The sequence below is a fragment of the Cherax quadricarinatus genome, chromosome 3, assembly GCF_038502225.1.
Source record: "Cherax quadricarinatus isolate ZL_2023a chromosome 3, ASM3850222v1, whole genome shotgun sequence".
Taxonomy (NCBI): Eukaryota; Metazoa; Arthropoda; class Malacostraca; order Decapoda; family Parastacidae; genus Cherax; species Cherax quadricarinatus.
The window spans coordinates 71,128,275-71,143,498 of record NC_091294.1 but is presented as its reverse complement, the minus strand read 5'-3'; the positions used below and the strand labels follow the sequence as shown (position 1 = coordinate 71,143,498).

The 15,224-nt window shown below is 39.9% G+C and overlaps 1 protein-coding gene and 1 long non-coding RNA gene across 6 annotated transcripts in view; one reads left to right on the top strand and one right to left on the bottom strand.

Annotated features, from left to right (window-relative positions):
- LOC128705417 (female sterile (1) homeotic) overlaps window positions 1-15,224 on the bottom strand; it is a 684,385-nt gene that overhangs the window by 49,167 nt on the left and 619,994 nt on the right. For all 5 annotated transcript variants that reach the window (XM_070092310.1, XM_070092319.1, XM_070092329.1 and 2 more), the window contains one exon: window positions 3,315-3,404. In XM_070092310.1, coding sequence (XP_069948411.1) covers window positions 3,315-3,404 — 90 coding nt within the window. The remainder of the gene's footprint in view (window positions 1-3,314; window positions 3,405-15,224) is intronic.
- Window positions 1-15,224, top strand: part of LOC138853766 (uncharacterized) — a 180,308-nt gene that overhangs the window by 98,183 nt on the left and 66,901 nt on the right. The window lies entirely within an intron of this gene.

The following is a 15,224-nucleotide window of genomic DNA, read 5'->3' as shown; positions in this document are numbered from 1 at the left end:
GAGGATAAATAAGTATACAAGATATGATGTAGGGCGAAATGACAGTAGTTTGTTGGATTATGTATTGGTAGATAAAAGACTGTTGAGTAGACTTCAGGATGTACATGTTTATAGAGGGGCCACAGATATATCAGATCACTTTCTAGTTGTAGCTACACTGAGAGTAAAAGGTAGATGGGATACAAGGAGAATAGAAGCATCAGGGAAGAGAGAGGTGAAGGTTTATAAACTAAAAGAGGAGGCAGTTAGGGTAAGATATAAACAGCTATTGGAGGATAGATGGGCTAATGAGAGCATTGGCAATGGGATCGAAGAGGTATGGGGTAGGTTAAAAATGTAGTGTTAGAGTGTTCAGCAGAAGTTTGTGGTTACAGGAAAGTGGGTGCGGGAGGGAAGAGGAGCGATTGGTGGAATGATGATGTGAAGAGAGTAGTAAGGAAGAAAAAGTTAGCATATGAGAAGTTTTTACAAAGTAGAAGTGATGCAAGGAGGGAAGAGTATATGGAGAAAAAGAGAGAGGTTAAGAGAGTGGTGAAGCAATGTAAAAAGAGAGCAAATGAGAGAGTGGGTGAGATGTTATCAACAAATTTTGTTGAAAATAAGAAAAAGTTTTGGAGTGAGATTAACAAGTTAAGAAAGCCTAGAGAACAAATGGATTTGTCAGTTAAAAATAGGAGAGGAGAGTTATTAAATGGAGAGTTAGAGGTATTGGGAAAATGGAGGGAATATTTTGAGGAATTGTTAAATGTTGATGAAGATAGGGAAGCTGTGATTTCGTGTATAGGGCAAGGAGGAACAACAGTTGTGAGTGTGGGGGAAGTTCGTGAGGCAGTAGGTAAAATGAAAGGGGGTAAGGCAGCCGGGATTGATGGGATAAAGATAGAAATGTTAAAAGCAGGTGGGGATATAGTTTTGGAGTGGTTGGTGCAATTATTTAATAAATGTATGGAAGAGGGATTGGCAGAGAGCATGCATAGTTCCTTTGTATAAAGGCAAAGGGGATAAAAGAGAGTGCAAAAATTATAGGGGGATAAGTCTGTTGAGTATACCTGGCAAAGTGTATGGTAGAGTTATTATTGAAAGAATTAAGAGTAAGACGGAGAATAGGATAGCAGATGAACAAGGAGGCTTTAGGAAAGGTAGGGGGTGTGTGGACCAGGTGTTTGGAGTGACACATATAAGTGAACAGTATTTAGATAAGGCTAAAGAGGTCTTTGTGGCATTTATGGATTTGGAAAAGGCATATGACAGGGTGGATAGGGGGGCAATGTGGCAGATGTTGCAGGTGTATGGTGTAGGAGGTAGGTTACTGAAAGCAGTGAAGAGTTTTTACGAGGATAGTGAGGCTCAAGTTAGAGTATGTAGGAAAGAAGGAAATTATTTCCCAGTAAAAGTAGGCCTTAGACAAGGATGTGTGATGTCACCGTGGTTGTTTAATATATTTATAGATGGGGTTGTAAGAGAAATAAATGCGAGGGTCTTGGCAAGAGGCGTGGAGTTACAAGATAAAGTATCACACATAAAGTGGGAGTTGTCACAGTTGCTCTTTGCTGATGACACTGTGCTCTTGGGAGATTCTGAAGAGAAGTTGCAGAGATTGGTGGATGAATTTGGTAGGGTGTGCAAAAGAAGAAAATTGAAAGTGAATACAGGAAAGAGTAAGGTTATGAGGATAACAAAAAGATTAGGTGATGAAAGATTGGATATCAGATTGGAGGGAGAGAGTATGGAGGAGGTGAATGTATTCAGATATTTGGGAGTGGACGTGTCAGCGGATGGGTCTATGAAAGATGAGGTGAATCATAGAATTGATGAGGGGAAAAGGGTGAGTGGTGCACTTAGGAGTCTGTGGAGACAAAGAACTTTGTCCTTGGAGGCAAAGAGGGGAATGTATGAGAGTATAGTTTTACCAACGCTCTTATATGGGTGTGAAGCATGGGTGATGAATGTTGCAGCGACGAGAAGGCTGGAGGCAGTGGAGATGTCATGTCTGAGAGCAATGTGTGGTGTGAATATAATGCAGAGAATTCGTAGTTTGGAAGTTAGGAGGAGGTGCAGGATTACCAAACTGTTGTCCAGAGGGCTGAGGAAGGGTTGTTGAGGTGGTTCGGACATGTGGAGAGAATGGAGCGAAACAGAATAACTTCAAGAGTGTATCAGTCTGTAGTGGAAGGAAGGCGGGGTAGGGGTCGGCCTAGGAAAGGTTGGAGGGAGGGAGTAAAGGAGGTTTTGTGTGCGAGGGGCTTGGACTTCCAGCAGGCATGCGTGAGCATGTTTGATAGGAGTGAATGGAGACAAATGGTTTTTAATACTTGACGTGCTGTTGGAGTGTGAGCAAAGTAACATTTATGAAGGGGTTCAGGGAAACCGGCAGGCCGGACTTGAGTCCTGGAGATGAGAAGTACAGTGCCTGCACTCTGAAGGAGGGGTGTTAATGTTGCAGTTTAAAAAGTGTAGTGTAAAGCACCCTTCTGGCAAGACAGTGATGGAGTGAACGATGGTGAAAGTTTTTCTTTTTCGGGCCACCCTGCCTTGGTGGGAATCGGCCAGTGTGATAATAAAAAAAAAAAAAAAAAAAAAAATGGTTAACGATATTTTTTCACTCCAGAAGTATGTTCAGGTGCCAGTACTGACCGAATTTGTTCCCATAAGGAATATTGTGAAGTAGATTAGTCCATTTCAGACCCCCAAACATACGCGTACAAACACACTTACATAAATACACTTACATAATTGGTCGCATTCGGAGGTGATCGTTATGCGGGGGTCCACTGTATATATATATATATATATATATATATATATATATATATATATATATATATATATATATATATATATATATATATATACACACACACACACACACACACAACCAAAACAGTCAATACAGTTAATACTTTTGGGATATACAAATAACCTGCACATAGAAGAGAGGAGCCCACAACGACATTTCAGTTCAACTTGGACCATTTACAGTGTGACTTTGTAAATGGCCCAAGTCGGACTGAAACGTCATCGTGGGCTCCTCTCTTCTATGTGCGGGGTATTTGTGTATCGTTCCAGTCACAGTATTGTGCCTTTTTTTGTTATTGATACTTTTGGGAGTCTGAAACGGATTAATTGGATTTACATTATTTCTTATAGGGAAAATGATTTCAGTTTTCGTCAATTTCACATTTCGTCAGACTCTCTGGAACAGATTAATGACAAAAGGGGAGGGTCCACTGTATAAATGTTGACTAGATTACATTTCTGAAATGGATGTTTTATAACATCTGCCAAGCTTGTTAAAGTTATGACTATTGTCTTACCTGCAGAACACACTTTACTGCCAGAAAGTCCAAGAGTGACCTTCAAACTTTGTACACGGCCTGTGGAGTCCTCCTTGGATGTCCCTTTGCCTACAAATGAAAGAAGACATAATTAAACAAAGTCATTAGCACACAAGACAAGTGGAAGGACAATAATTCATTAAATTGTTTAAAATGGTCATACCAGAGATACTACATGAGAGAAATAATATACAGTAGGTACAAATAAACCCATATTTATTTACCTGTATAAAAATAAAGGCTAAAATGTAAAGACACAAATCCAGCACAGTGTATGCAAGACCAGGTTCTAAACCTCAAACATCTTCAATGTGACAACACTTGATGTGACTCTTACAGCTGATATTGACTTGCATTATCACCAGTCATAACTGCTGACTCATCAACAACATACATAACAGTCTATTAGTAGTTACATGTACAAGCACAACAATGCTGGTGATAAAAAACATAAGACACAATACTGTGACTCAAACAATACACAAATAACCTGCACACAGTAGAAGCTTACGACAATGTTTCAGTCCAACTCTGTAAATGGTCTAAGTCGTCCAAAACATCATAAGCTTCTCTCTCCTATGTATGGGATACCCGTGTAATGCTGGTGAAGCTCTCTCATGAACAGCTACAGTTACACCTTCTTCAAGGTTTGTACAATGCACATACTACAAGTTAGTTAACCCTTAAACTGTCCAAACATAGATCTATGTTCACCTGCGTGGCACTCCAAATATTTGGAAAAATAAAAAAATAGTTTTTTGTTTTTAAATTAAAGAGGGCAATTTTCTGTGTAGTATGAGATCAAAAAAAAAATTTTAGAACCAGTACTACCGGGATATAAGATCACGAAGTTGGATCTGGATGCTCACCTGACAGCAACATCCAGTCCTGCCACTTGCAGAAGTGTTGCTGGTTTACCTTTTCTTTTTCGTTTTTATTTTAATTTATATAATTTTTATATTCTGGTAATTACAATTTATAATAGTTCTTGTGATTTCATAGCCAATCTTTCTTCTGACTCCAATATTATGTACTGAAATAGTACTCAAATTGTAACAATGACACTGACAGTTGAACATTTTCACCTGCCCTGGTCATTTACTGTCTTAAAATATATACTGTACAAAGTATTTATAGGTCCCAGCAATGTTTTAGACACACTCTAGTATGAAACTCCTTGAAGAATGGTGTTATGACAAGGGTCAGATAAGTGATATTTGATGAATGTGCACTGCTGGAGGGGGTCCCCTTGCCTTTACATGTTTTTACTCTTGTACGCAAACATGTCTCTGTATGTCTGTCAGTCAGTCTATCTGTCTGTCTGTCTATCTGCCTGTGTGTGTGTATCTTTTCCATCTGTTTGTCTGTGTCTTAGGGAGCGGCTAGTAAACCTGTTGATTTGTGGTGTATGTGCCACTCCCTGATGGCTGAGTAAGTGACACTGCTATTATTTGTGTCAGGTTTATTTATGCCTTATATCTACAAACACTGTATAGCACTTGGCCTGGAATTTTTGGGTTATCCTAGGTAATTTACATTATGTATAATAACTGTATTTATGAGTACATGTGAGAGAGATATAGACAGGCAGTGATATAGACAGAGATAGAGATATAGAGATATATATAGACAGATATAGGTAGTAAGTTGGTAGACAGCAACCGCCCAGGGAGGTACTACCATCCTGCCAAGTGAGTGTAAAACGGAAGCCTGTAATTGTTTTACATGATGGTAGGATTGCTGGTGTTTTTTTTTTTCTGTCTCATAAACATGCAAGGTTTCAGGTATGTCTTGCTACTTCTACTTACACTTAGGTCACACTACACATACATGTACAAGCATATATATACACACCCCTTTGGGTTTTCTTCTATTTTCTTTCTAGTTCTTGTTCTTGTTTATTTCTTCTTACCTCCATGGGGAAGTGGAACAGAATTCTTCCTCCGTAAGCCATGCGTGTTGTAAGAGGCGACTAAAATGCCGGGAGCAAGGAGCTAGTAACCTCTTCTCCTGTATATATTACTAAATGTAAAAGGAGAAACTTTCGTTTTTCCTTTTGGGCCACCCCGCCTCGGTGGGATACGGCCGGTGTGTTGAAAGAAAGAAAGATCTACAAACACTGTATAGCACTTGGCCTGGAATTTTTGGGTTATCCTAGGTAATTTACATTATGTATAATAACTGTATTTATGAGTACATGTGAGAGAGATATAGACAGGCAGTGATATAGACAGAGATAGAGATATAGAGAGATATATAGACAGATATAGGTAGTAAGTTGGTAGACAGCAACCGCCCAGGGAGGTACTACCATCCTGCCAAGTGAGTGTAAAACGGAAGCCTGTAATTGTTTTACATGATGGTAGGATTGCTGGTGTTTTTTTTTTTCTGTCTCATAAACATGCAAGGTTTCAGGTATGTCTTGCTACTTCTACTTACACTTAGGTCACACTACACATACATGTACAAACATATATATATACACCCATTTGGGTTTTCTTCTGTTTTCTTTCTAGTTCTTGTTTATTTCCTCTTACCTCCATGGAGAAGTGGAACAGAATTCTTCCTCCGTAAGCCATGCGTGTTGTAAGAGGTGACTAAAATGTGGGAGCAAGGGGCTAGTAACCTCTTCTCCTGTATATATTACTAAATGTAAAAAGAGAAACTTTTGTTTTTCCTTTTGGGCCACCCCGCCTCGGTGGGATACGGCCGGTGTGTTGAAAGAAAAGAAAGATATAGAGAGAGAGACAGCCAAAGCCAGCCGAATACATAAGAACATACAAAAGAAGGAACACTGCAACAGGCCTACTGCCCCATGCAAGGCAGGTCCATGTCACCCCCTGGCTTAGATCAATGACCCACCTAGTCAGGTCACATCCACTGAAAGAAGGAGCATGACATCTGACCTAGTAGCACAAGCTAGTCAGGTCCAACTCACACCCACTCATGGATTTATCTAACCTATTTTCACTTTCCTCTTAACCCTTAAATGGTCCAAACGTATATATACGTTCTTATGCGTAGTGCCGCAAACGTATATATACGTTTTAGTTTTCCTGCCTCCAAATTTGGCACGATTGGCCTGAGATGCCTGGTCAGCATAGAATGGGTCTTAACACTCAGTGTGCCAGATAGAAAGATAGACAGGGAGCTTGACAGACAGACAAATAGACAGACAGAAATGTTTGTGTACCAGCGAAAACAGAGGGCAATGCTCATCAAATGTCACCTCTAATCTTTTCTTATCAGCTGCACCCTCCCCCACCCTCCTGTATACTCATCAAACGTCAGCTCTTATCAGATGTTATCTCATCTTATCATGTCACTGTCAGGGGTGGACTTTGTCTTTCATGCTTCAAGGGAACTTATTATTACCTATTATTATTATTACATATACTTCTTCTCCTCCTCCTCCTCCTCCTCCCCCTTCTCCTCCTCCTCCTCCCCCTTCTCCTCCTCCTCCCCTCCTCCTCCTCCTGCTGCTGCTCCTCCTCCTCATTATTATTATATACTTCCACATATCCAAAACATTGGTGGGACCAATAAATACTTTGTTTATATTCCAAGACAATAGTAAATGACCAAGGCAGGTGTAAATGTCCACCTGTCAATGTGTTTGTGACAATTTGAGTACAATTTCAGTACCTAATACTCACGTCAGAACAAAAATTGGTTATGAAATGACTATAAATTGTAATTATCAGAACATAAAAATTATATAAAATAATATGAAAAATAGAAAAAAAAAAAAGTATATCAGGAACACTTCTGCAAGTGGCAGGACTCCATGTTGCCGTCACATGAGCATCCTGTGCCAACTTCTCGGCCTCATATCTCTGTAAGTACTGACCCTAATTTTTTTTTTATTCTAAAACACTTAAAAAATGTGCTCTTTTATTCTAAAAAAAAAAAAAAAATTTTTTGCCAAAATATTTGGGGTGAATGCATATATACACGTGAGTGAACGTATATATATATATATGTTTGGACCGTTTAAGGGTTAAAATGTGAGTTTTAATATGACATGACATCAGTGAATCACTGGTGTTTGCCTCACTGCTACACTATTTGCTCTAGCTGGCACTCAGTTGAACTGGTGCTCCCACAAGGTACTAAGTGGTCCCTGATTTTTTTTCACAGTGTGCACACTAAATGCATAGACCCATTCTTTCATGTCTAGGCGAATCAGGCCTATTGTGCCAAATTTGAAGGAATGAAAAATAAAATGTCGATATATATTCAGAGCACTGCGCACATGCACATATATCTACGTGTGGACAGTTTAAGGGTTAATGATTATTTCAGGAAAACAATTACAACTGGAAGTGTAGAGAGAACAGTAAATACTAACATAAACTTATTAACTTCAACATCTGCAACAAGTTTAATTAACACCTGACAGTGGTTAATAATAATCTTACTCAAAGTGACTATAACCCACTTACAAGATTCCTAGACAGTAGTACAGCATCTGTAGTAATATTCTTCATTACTACTTTTTCTCTCCATAATTTGGCTAACTAAATTTTTTTATATTACCTTCATGGTCCACTTCTAGTGTATTCTCACTCTTATCATACCTGTAAAGGTTTCCATTAATACTAATTTGTTACTAATCTGCATTTTTTCTACCCCTTGACTGTGCAAACCCCAAATCCTGAGGTGTCTCCTGGTGTTGGGGGAAAAAAAAGTGATAGAGAATCTTTTCCCAATTGCAATGACGCCAAAACAACAAAATTTGATGGAATTACCCTCTCGTGAAGTTAGTGACCTTGGCGATATTTACGAATCGGCGATTTCGCATATTTTAAGCCCTATTTTCGGCTAATTCCATTGTTCCAGTCGACCAAACTCATAGCTATTTCTTTAGAACTCCATTTTTTTCTATCGACTGAGTACAAGAAACTGCCCATTTACCGATTTCAACTACCCAATAACATGGTCAGAAACATGCAGTTTGGCCAATTTCACGAAAATTAAAAAATATGACAACTTCAAAATATGGTCCAGAATGAACAATGCAGACATTCCTGGCTCTAAAATAGCATTTTCTTTGTTCATCAGTCATGTCTCCAGGCCCCTCTGATATAACTCTTCCTTTTTATTTTGAATTTTTATTCAAACAAAAAATAGAAGATTTACCGTTATGCAGACTACAGCAAAACAGTGGACCCCCAGTTTACGATATTATTTCATTCCAGAAGTATGTTCAGGTGCCAGTACTGACCGAATTTTTTCCAATAAGGAATATTGTGAATTAGATAAGTCCATTTCAGACCCCCAAACATACACATACAAACGCACTTACATAAATACACTTACATAATTGGTTGCATTGGGAGCTGATCGTAAATCGGGGGTCCACTGTATTGTAATACAGTGCACCCTCGACCAGCGATGGCATCGATTAACGATAAATCTGACTAGCGATACATTTTATCGCAAAAATTTTGCCTCGATTAGCGCTAAAAAACTCGACCAACACTATTCCTTCCGTCTGAGATGCGTCCACTTCTGGCCAGTGTTTACAAGCCAGCCAGCCACCGCGGTCGCTTCCAAGCATACAATCGGAACATTTCATATTATCACAGCCTTTTTAGTGATTGCTCCTGTAAAATAAGTCACCATGGGCCCCAAGAAAGCTTCTAGTGCCAACCCTACAGCAAAAAGGGTGAGAATTACTATGGATATGAAGAAAGAGATCATTGCTAAGTATGAAAGTGGAGTGCATGTCTCCGAGCTGGCCAGGCTGTACACAAAACCCCAATCAACCATCGCTACTATTGTGGCCAAGAAAACGGCAATCAAGGAAGCTGTTCTTGCCAAAGATGAAACTATGTTTTCGAAACTGAGATCGCAAGTGATAGAAGATGTTGAGAGACTGTTATTGGTATGGATAAACGAAAAACAGATAGCAGGAGATAGCATCTCTCAAGCGATCATATGTGAAAAGGCTAGGAAGTTGCATGACGATTTAATTAGAAAAATGCCAGCAACTAGTGGTGAAATGAGTGAATTTAAGGCCAGCAAAGGTTGGTTTGAGAGATTTAAGAATCGTAGTGGCATACATAGTGTGATAAGGCATGGTGAGGCTGCCAGTTTGGACCAAAAAGCAGCTGAAAAATATGTGCAGGAATTCAAGGAGTACATAGACAGTGAAGGACTGAAACCTGAACAAGTGTTTAATGGTGACACTGACAATGTTGTGAAACACGTTAGGAATGTCATAAAGGAACGGGAGGTACAGGCCTCTATGGGCAGATATGTTGTGCGACAGAGGTCCAGTGACTCTCAAGCTGGTCCTAGTGGCATTAAAAGAAGGGAAGTAACCCGGAAAAAGGACTTGCCACCTCAGGTCCTAGTGGAAAGGGATTCCCCTTCTAAACACTAAGACCATCAACACACTCCCCTCTTCCCATCCCATCAATCATCACCAGATCTTCAATAAAGGTAAGTGTCATGTAACTGTGCATGTCTTCTTCAGTTTGTGTGTATTAAAATTAATATTTCATGTGTTAAAAATTTGTTTTTCAATACTTTTGGGTGTCTTGCACGGATTAATTTGTTTTCCATTATTTCTTATGGGGAAAATTAACTTGACTAACGATTATTCTGACTAACGATGAGCTCTCAGGAACGGATTAATAGCGTTAGTCGAGGGTCCACTGTAATTGTATAAATAATGTCAACCCATTCATGACTGCATATTAGAATGGCTACTTGGACATTTATTGGAAAATTACATAATTTGTTTACTTTTGAACATCGGCAAAACACAAAAATTTCCCCTGCTTTGAGCTCCATTTCAAGGTTCTTTTCATAGTAAAACCAATCAAAATCACCTCTATTTCTATAATATGTTTTCCTTTCTATGAAATGAAACCAAGAAAATGAGAATACAACCATAGATACTATACGAAAATAGACTACAAAGTCGGCATTTTAATTAAAAAAAAAAAAGGGTTGTAGTTTTTTTCCCTCATTATGCACTGCGTGCTGCAGGATTTTTTTTATATGGTGCACACTGACCACACAGACCCATTCTCTCACACATGGGCCTACCAGCTTTCTCCTGCTTGATTTGAAGCCGCTGGAATTTATGAGTATATATATGTCAAAAACTGTGGCTCGTAAGACGTATATATACGACCAAAACAGTCAAAGGGTTAATATTAACATGTCAAATAATTTTTTTATACCTAGTTTGTGTTATATGCATATGCTTGATTTTCTATTATAACACTTCATAACTAAAAAATACATTTATGCTATTCAAGTGTTATTTATTAACGATAATTTTTTATTTTCAACAAGAAGGCTGTATCCCACCGAGCCAGGGTGACCTAAATGGAAAAACGAATTTCTCTTTATAAATTTAGTAATGCATTCAGGAGAAGGGGTTACTAGCCCCTTGCTCCCTGCATTTTAGTCACCTCTTACGACACGCATGGCTTATGAAGGAAGAATTCTGTTCCACTTCCCCCGTGGAGATAAATGATGTTTTTTTTTTTTCAACAAGTCGACCACCTCCCACCAAGGAAGGGTGACCCAAAAAGAAAGAAAATCCTCAAAATGAAAATACTTTCACCTCATTCATACATTATCACTCTTTGCAGAGGTGTCCAGATACAACAGTTAAGAAGCATATACAGTGGACCCTCGACTAACGCTATTAATCCGTTCCTGAGAGCTCATCGTTAGTCAAAATAATCGTTAGTCAAGTTAATTTTCCCCATAAGAAATAATGGAAATCAAATTAATCCGTGCAAGACACCCAAAAGTATTGAAAATTTTTTTTTTAACATATGAAATATTAATTTTAATACACACAAACTGAAGAAGACATGCACAGTTACATGACACTTACCTTTATTGAAGATCTGGTGATGATTGATGGGATGGGAAGAGGGGAGTGTGTTGATGGTCTTAGTGTTTAGAAGGGGAATCCCCTTCCATTAGGACTTGAGGTGGCAAGTCCTTTTTCGGGGTTACTTCCCTTCTTTTAATGCCACTAGGACCAGCTTGAGAGTCACTGGACCTCTGTCGCACAACATATCTGCCCATAGAGGCCTGTACCTCCCGTTCCTTTATGACATTCCTAAAGTGTTTCACAACATTGTCAGTGTCACCATTAAACACTTGTTCAGGTTTCAGTCCTTCACTGTCTATGTACTCCTTGAATTCCTGCACATATTTTTCAGCTGCTTTTTGGTCCAAACTGGCAGCCTCACCATGCCTTATCACACTATGTATGCCACTACGATTCTTAAATCTCTCAAACCAACCTTCGCTGGCCTTAAATTCACTCACATCACTACTAGTTGCTGGCATTTTTCTAATTAAATCGTCATGCAACTTCCTAGCCTTTTCACATATGATCGCTTGAGAGATGCTATCTCCTGCTATCTGTTTTTCGTTTATCCATACCAATAACAGTCTCTCAACATCTTCTATCACTTGCGACCTCAGTTTCGAAAACATAGTTGCACCTTTGGCAAGAACAGCTTCCTTGATTGCCGTTTTCTTGGCCACAATAGTAGCGATGGTTGATTGGGGTTTTGTGTACAGCCTGGCCAGCTCGGAGACATGCACTCCACTTTCATACTTAGCAATGATCTCTTTCTTCATATCCATAGTAATTCTCACCCTTTTTGCTGTAAGGTTGGCACTAGAAGCTTTCTTGGGGCCCATGGTGACTTATTTTGCAGGTGCAATCACTAAAAAGGCTGTGATAATATGAAATGTTCCGATTGTATGCTTGGAAGCGACCGCGGTGGCTGGCTGGCTTGTAAACACTGGCCAGAAGTGGACGCGTCTCAGACGGAAGGAATAGTGTTGGCCGAGTTTTTTAGCGCTAATCGAGGCAAAATTTTTGCGATAAAATGTATCGCTAGTCAGATTTATCGTTAATCAATGCCATCACTGGTCGAGGGTCCACTGTATGTATAAAGATACACAACATATCCCTCCAAACTGCCAATATCCCAAAGCCCTCCTTTAACCCTTTGAGGGTTTCGGCCGTACTAGTACGGCTTATGCGTCAGTGCCCATGATGTATTAGTATGCATAAATTCTAGTGCCTTCAAATCTCGTGGGAAAAGGCTGGTAGGCCTAGGTGTGAGAGAATGGGTGTGTGTGGTAGAAAAAAACATCTGGGACCCAGTGGCACATTGTGGGAATGCCATTTTAGTAGATGTTGTTCGCCATGCCTCGTGGTAAGAAGCTCCTCACTCCTCGGCAAACTGGAACACTTTTGTTCCCCAGTGACAGTTCTAATACAGATGGAAGTGCCAGTGAAGATGAGTTTCAAGTTTTTGGTGAGGTTTTGACTGAAACTAATGACCATAATATCAGTAATAGTGAGGAAAACCCAGACGACCCTCAGCCTTCCACTTCTGGCGCTGGGCCGTCTTGTTCACGTTCAGTTGTACCAGGATCAAAGAGGAAACTCCTATTTTCCCAAATCCCGGACTCAGATGTGAGCATTGGAGATGATAGTGATAGTGAATATGAACTACAAGCTCTTGAAACCAGTTCCAGTAGTGAAAGTGAAGTGGAATATTCTCCAGTGAAGTGTCAGTATATACGACGATATATGCGCTCTGGTAGTGTGCCATATGCTATTCCAAGGGGAAGGAGTACATCTCGGAGTACATCCCGTGGCTGTACAACAGGAACAGACAGTGAAAATGACGATGAAAGTGTTACAACTGGGATGGAAAATGTGCATGGTGGTGGTAGTGGCGGTGCCGGCAGTGAGGCACCATCAGTGGGCCATGCTGCCACCCACTCCGCTGCCTCAGCTGATCTACAACAAAGGCCACCATCCCCCACCCACCCACCACACCAGCCTCCACAACCACAACCACCTGTCATTGTCCAGTACCCACCAGCAGACTGCACATGAGATTGGCAGGAAGCTGTCAATTTTGTTCCAAATCCCCACCAGTTTGATGAAAGCCAAAGTGGAATACGGCCATGTTGTACACTGAGGAACAATGCCACTGAACTGGAATGTTTCGAATTATTCTTTGACGAACCCCTGATGGAAATTATTGTCAGGGAAAGCAACAGATACTACGAGTACACCATGGCAAACACAATACTTTCACCAAACTTACTGCTACACAGGTGGAAGGAGACAACTGTGGCTGAGATGTATCTTTTCTTTGCCACAATAATGCTTATGCCACATGTGTATAAGCACAGTGTGAAATCATACTGTCAACAGACTGCCTGATTGCAACCCCAGGTTTCAGTGATATAATGGGAGTGAATCGATTTGTGCTACTGTTACGTATGCTTCACTTCTTAGACAAAACCAGGCCTGACAGAAACGACAGGTTATATAAGATTAGGAATGTATTTGTGTATCTGAAAGAGAAATTCAACATGTATTTTTATCCCTTCAGGAAGCTTGTAATTGACAAGTATTTGATTCTGTTCAAAGGAAGACTCTCTTTCAAGCAGTACATACCAAGCAAGAGGAAATGCTTTGGTATAAAGTTGTTTGTGCTTTGTGATTGTTACAGTGGTCTGGTATAGCTTGGATAGCTTTTGACCCAGTAGACCACAGCATCCTACTCCACAAACTTGACCATTATGGTATAAGAGGCCATGTGCTTGCATATTTCAAATCCTACCTTACTAATAGGTATCAGTATGTCACCATTGAAGACACAGCTTCATCAACACCGCCACTTGATACTGGAGTTCCACAGGGAAGTGTCCTTGGTCCCCTGCTCTTCCTTGTATACATCAATGATCTTCCAAACGTATCCGAACACCTGAACCCCATTCTCTTTGCTGACGACACGACTTATGTCACCTCTCACCCCAATATTGCCACCCTCAACACCATTATTAATGAGGAGCTGCTCAAAATATTGACTTGGATGACAGCCAATAAACTTACGCTTAACACTGACAAAACCTGCTATATTATGTTTGGTAGCAGAGCAGGAGTTGCGCAAATTAACATTAAGATCGACAACACTCTAATTGCCAGACATTATGAGGGCAAATTCCTAGGCCTATACCTCGACAACAACCTGAATTTCAGCACCCATATAAAACACATAACCAATAAAGTATCCAAAACGGTTGGGATCCTCTCCAAGATACGATACTTCGTGCCGCAAAATGCCCTTCTCACACTATACCACTCACTTATTTATCCATACCTCACCTATGCTATTTGTGCTTGGGTATCAACTGCAGCAACACACCTAAAGCCAATAATAACCCAACAAAAAGTCACAGTAAGAATAATTACTAAATCCCATCCCTCGCAACACCCCCCCCCCCCTCACTCTTCATAGATCTAAACTGTTCAGTACATCCACACTTAGTACTGTGCAATCTACATCTACAGGACCTTAAATTCCAAAATTAACCTTGACCTAAAACGCTTTCTTGATAGTTGTGACAGAACCCACAGGCATAACACCAGACACAAACATCTCTATGACATTCCCCGTGTCCGACTAAACCTTTACAAAAATTCAATGTATGTCAAAGGCCCTAAAATCTGTAACACCCTACCTGAAAACTCTAGAACTGCAGACACATTCATCACCTTTAAAACTACCATTAGAAAACATCTCATCTCCCTGATACACCCCGACAACTAATTACATGAATACCACCTGGTGGTTCACACACTCACTCACCCATTTGACCATAAAAACAGAAATATCAATCTTAATCTTAAAATAATGAGCCCTAACTAGTCATAAGTTGGCATGTGATACTCCAATACTGAAACTATGTATTGTGCAAAAACAAAAGCATTCACATTGCTAAACTCACATACTAGTATTTAGTCACTTAGCCATAATACCAACTTACCTCATAATTTGTAATATTTTAAAGTTAAGAATTAATCTA